The sequence below is a fragment of the Papaver somniferum genome, chromosome 7, assembly GCF_003573695.1.
Source record: "Papaver somniferum cultivar HN1 chromosome 7, ASM357369v1, whole genome shotgun sequence".
Taxonomy (NCBI): domain Eukaryota; kingdom Viridiplantae; phylum Streptophyta; class Magnoliopsida; order Ranunculales; family Papaveraceae; genus Papaver; species Papaver somniferum.
In genome coordinates this window covers 113,485,471-113,490,300 of record NC_039364.1, presented here as the reverse complement: position 1 = coordinate 113,490,300, position 4,830 = coordinate 113,485,471, and the positions used below count along the sequence as shown (strand labels likewise).

Genomic DNA, 4,830 nt, shown 5'->3' with positions numbered 1-4,830 from the left:
CTGTGAATTGGTTCGCAGATATAAAAAATTCGCAGCACCAAGCAGGGCCAGATTTTTCACTAGTTGAATACATAGTTTGCTACAAGATGCTTATAGCTCAGTAACATGATTAACGAAAAGAACATGGTGATTAATAAAGCCGATGCTAAGGTGGTGAATGAGATCAATAATAAAACAACAATCCCATTCACAGCCTTCGCATACGCATAGGATTCAGTAATCACCATCTAATCATTAATCACAATACCACATTAGCACCATCGTTAGAATTATCGATAGTGAATATCTACACTTACAGAGTGTATTTTCAGTTTATCCTTAATTTGATTAACATTGAGGTTGTACAATAAAAAAAAAGTGAAATCATTGGTGTTTAAGCATATATATATAATCAGGTGTTCTGATGTAGAAACTTGAGATTGCTAGAAGAAGGAAAACATCCATATGCTCTGACTCCAAAGAAAAAGAAAAAGAGGTAAACATCGACTTTGAGGACACCATTCTCTTGTCTAACAGAAACCTGAAATAAAAAGCAAAAACAAAAAAAAAGGCCTATAGGAATGCCCACTTATGGGTTCTCGTACAGCCACCCACTTGCATGGCCATCTATTGAAATCCAGAAAAAAGTATGCCCACTTATGTCTAGTAGCATGGTATCTACACCATTTTGTATCTCGATGCCCTAGACATGATACTAACCAAATTCCTATATAAAACATATACCCCACAAAAACTTGGTGGCATAGTCAATTCTGATTTGCCCATTGTAAGGTTCCTCATTACTTGTTTTACTTTACTGAGAAACATCAGCTGATAGAAAACAACCTTACCTGGAATCCCAAGCTTCAGTATTTTTCTTTTGTTGATACCTGAAGACTAAAGGATTCCATCTGGTTCTGCATATCACGCAATACGGAAGGTGTCACGTTAGTTGGGAAGTCAACAAATAAGTCTTGTTTAATCAGCAAAAGGATAACGCTCAATCAAAAGTTGGTGCAGATATTGTGCATATCAAGACAAGAGCGAGTGAACACTGATTTAAGCTTAAACAAATTCCCTACCTGCAATATTGTATGCACTAGATGATCAATTTCCATTTTCTTCCCTGTTACATATTTTTATGAAACATATTAGAAATATTTGACACGTCTTATTTTCAAGGAGCATCAAAAACTAAGTCTAAACATTAATTGATTTCTCGAAATAAACAATGCTGTCATAGGCACTCAAAAACGAATACCAATTACTTTATCTAAGTAAAACATCACTGGGGAAAGGAAGGAAAAAAACATCACATTTGCACCTTGTGTACTGATGACTGCAAAATTGAGCCTTCTTCCTAATGACTCCAGGTTTCCATCATAATGTGCACCTTGACCTGCAGCATTTATATGATACGAGACCTCACTCAGAACATATTTCTAGCTTAGTTAAAATGACTGTATCATCTGTGATCAAGTGAACAGATATTCAGCCATGCACAGAATTACAATTGGGTATAATATAAATGTGTGATACATCGAAAGCTACAAAATAAGATAAGAACTACCTACCTGAGGCACCGTGTATACCACAAGTTCAATGGCATAACCAATCCAGTAACGTTGGGAGCTTGTATAACACCGAGCAGCTAGTACTCTGCTAAAATGGAACTAAGAAAACTGTAAAATCACAAAGCAACCATATCTTAATGGGTAAACGGAATAATATTATGCTAAACAAACTCCATTTAGGAGAATTTATTGATAAACGGAAGAAAAAAAATGAAGGGAGATATAGAGCCTAACCATGCAAAACCAAAAAGAAATATACATCATGAAAACCCATCGGACGGTCCTAAGAAAAGTCGTGAAATCACTGTAAAGGAAACTATTCAAGGTTATCCGTACCTCAATCATCAACTGATTTGACGAAAAAACTATGGTTCTCTAGTTGATCCACCGAAGAGTGTTCTTTAACAACGAAGTTACAGCAGTGTCAGGAACATGCTCTCTTTCACGCATTTCGTGAAGAAATTGAATTGCCTTATCGACCTCTTGTTCGTGAATAAAACCTAATATGATGGTGTTATACGTGATTGCATTAGGTAAGCAACCATTGCTTTCCATTTCAGCAATAAGTTTCTCAGCCTCAAATGACATCCCTTTCCTGCATAGGCCATTGATCATTACTGTATATGTCTTCACGTTCGGCACTAATCCTTTATTATGAAGTTCACAAAATAGTTTTCTTGCATATTCCAGTTTCCCAGATTTGCACAACCCATCAATGAGTATAGTGTACATACAAATATCAGCTTCACAGCCATTATCCTCCAGGGAATCAAAAAGTTCGATTGCTTTGCCAAATTCATGGTTCTTGAAGAGCCCATCCAACAGTGCACCATATGCAATTAGCCCCAATGGCTGTCCACTAGATTTTATCTCATCAAATAAGCGTCCTGCAGTGCTAACTTTTCCAACTCGGCATAGTCCAGCAATTAGGGTACTATATGTAACTTGGTTGGCTTTAATACCATTTTGTTCCATTTTGTAGAAGAGTTGAATGGCTTCATCCAATCTGTAATTCTTGCAGAAACCATTGATCATCGAGTTATATGTTACCACATCAGGCTCCTTTCCTAACTTGGTCATCCATTCAAAGACATGGCAAGCATCCTTCATTCTCCCATCTTTACATAAAGAATCTAATAATACAGTGAGTGTTACTGTGTTTGGTGAGATTCCTCTACTATACATCTCAACAAAGAGTTCCATTGCTTGATTTAACTTGCCAGTATTGCAAAATCCATGAATCACAGAAGTATAAGTGACCACATTAGGACTACGGTTCCATTTCCTCATCATCCTCTGCAACTCTAGAGCAAGATCGACTTCCCCGTTTCTACAAAGCCCACATATAATAGACCCACATGTAACAGCATTAGGTTGAATACCTTGCTCAGTCATTTTCTCAAACAGTTCAACGGCAGGACCTACCATCTCCTGCATACACAGGCCCTGAATAAGAGTACTGTAAGTGATCACATTAGGACTGCAATTCCAGTTCACCATCATCCCTTGCAACTCTAGAGCAAGACTTACTTCCCCATTCCTACAAAGCCCACATATAAGGGTATTAAATGTAACAGCATTCGGTTGAATACCTTGCTCAATCATTTTGTCAAACAGTTTTAGTGCAGGACCTATGCGTTCTTGCATAAAAAGACCCTTTATCAAAGTAGTGTAAGTCACTACATTAGGATTATAACCCCTCTTCAAAACTTCACCAAACAAACAGAATCCACAATCAACTTGATTCAATTGACAACTACAATGTATCAGAATACTCGATGTATAAACATCAGGTCGGATACCGGCAGTATTCATCTTTTTATACCACGGGAAAACAGCAGAATAACATGTAAGCTTGGATATTGAAGTTAATAGATGATTAAAAGTATCAGTAGATGGTAACGGGTTCATGGAAATCATTGTATCAAAGTAAGCCGTTGCAACATCAAGATTTTTAACCCTCCCAGAGTTGCATTGATCCCTTACAAAATTCTCAAACTGGGTTTTTGTTTTTATTTCTGGACCACAATAACAATTTCTCACAAAATTTTCTGATTTTAGAGGCAAAGATAAATGACGATAATTGGAGAAAACTCTTCTGATGAATATCATTTACTGGAGGATTTGAAGTTGAAGATAACATAATGACTAAATTGTATTATGAACAATGGGTTTAATGAAACTACAAAGAAGAACATATACAGTGAATGAAATAGCTAAAGAAGAAGAAAAAACAAGCAACTGAAGAACTTTTGGCCCCAAGTTGAGAGAAAATAGAGAAGTAGGGTTTAGCAAGGATATTGGCACTTGGGCTTTCCTTGAACCCTTCCAGGGTGACAGTTGTCCAAATATGAAATGTTACATCTTGTTTGTTTGCAGCTGACTCGGCGTCTGGATCTGAGTCAACTTCTGACTCGGGCCGAGTCAGCAGTCAGACCGTTTGTTTTGCATTTTGAATCAGATCTGACTCGACTTATGACTCAGACATAACTCCTGATTCGGACTCATTTGAGTCAGGTAACAAAATACCCCTGACTCACGGGACCAAACCACTGACTCACATTTTTTGAGTCAGATGAGTCAGATCTGACTCAAAACAAACATATCGAGTCAGATCCAGATGAGTCAGGTGATTTCACTCAGATCCAGATGACTCAGATCCAGACGACTCAGATGAGTCAGGAGTAAACAAACATACTGTTAGTCTCACTGACAGTGTTATTGTAAGCGGTAGTTGAGATGCATTAAACTAATCTGATAGCGACGGTAGGTGTTGGTGAACGGTGGTAGAGGCGATAGCGTTAATGTTTATTAGTGGTAAGGGTAGAACCAACGACTGTAATGGTAGAGAATGGTCAAGGTTGATCCTGCATTTCTTGTGGCTGAAGGCCTATTCCAATGCACAAGTTCATGTTTGCCGCATCAAGTGGCGTGGAAAATGAGTTGTGCTGGTATGATAAAACAGTTAAGCGATAAAACTTCTAGCAGGCGATAAAACTTCTAGCAGGCGATATTTTCAATATGATTGATGATAAAGACTCCACTGTGGATATAATCATTGTATTGCTCGATATTGTTTATATCGCCAACGGTTGACTTTGTAGTGCCTATAAATATTGCACTATCCTCCTCATTCCCCTTCGCACCTTCCATTCTCTTCTTTTCTTTTTTTTAAAATAAAATTCTCTTTAGTTACTTCCGAAACAAATATGAGTGGGAAAAGAAAAATAAACAGAATACACAAAGGATTTATTAGTACCCCAGCCGGTGGATTAAG

The 4,830-nt window shown here is 37.5% G+C and overlaps 1 protein-coding gene across 3 annotated transcripts; it reads right to left on the bottom strand.

The window, feature by feature from the left end:
• Positions 1-357: 357 nt before the first annotated feature.
• LOC113298177 (putative pentatricopeptide repeat-containing protein At1g12700, mitochondrial) lies at positions 358-3,801 on the bottom strand. Of its 3 annotated transcripts, XM_026546870.1 has the most exons (6): positions 1,890-3,801; positions 1,554-1,638; positions 1,304-1,378; positions 1,062-1,105; positions 831-896; positions 358-520 (listed from the first exon to the last, which is right to left on the bottom strand). In XM_026546870.1, exon 1 carries the CDS (start codon positions 3,663-3,665, stop codon positions 1,929-1,931), a length of 1,737 nt encoding a protein of 578 aa, XP_026402655.1. In that variant the 5' UTR covers positions 3,666-3,801; the 3' UTR covers positions 358-520; positions 831-896; positions 1,062-1,105; positions 1,304-1,378; positions 1,554-1,638; positions 1,890-1,928. The 3 variants fall into 3 exon arrangements, with proteins under 3 accessions (XP_026402655.1, XP_026402654.1, XP_026402653.1); XM_026546869.1 differs by having other exon boundaries at positions 358-896; positions 1,554-1,661; XM_026546868.1 differs by having other exon boundaries at positions 358-896.
• Positions 3,802-4,830: the final 1,029 nt, after the last annotated feature.

What these genes read in the sequence shown, in the direction of transcription:
- LOC113298177 (XM_026546869.1), bottom strand. Translation starts at nt 3,665, where the DNA reads ATGATATTCATCAGAAGAGTTTTCTCCAATTATCGTCATTTATCTTTG.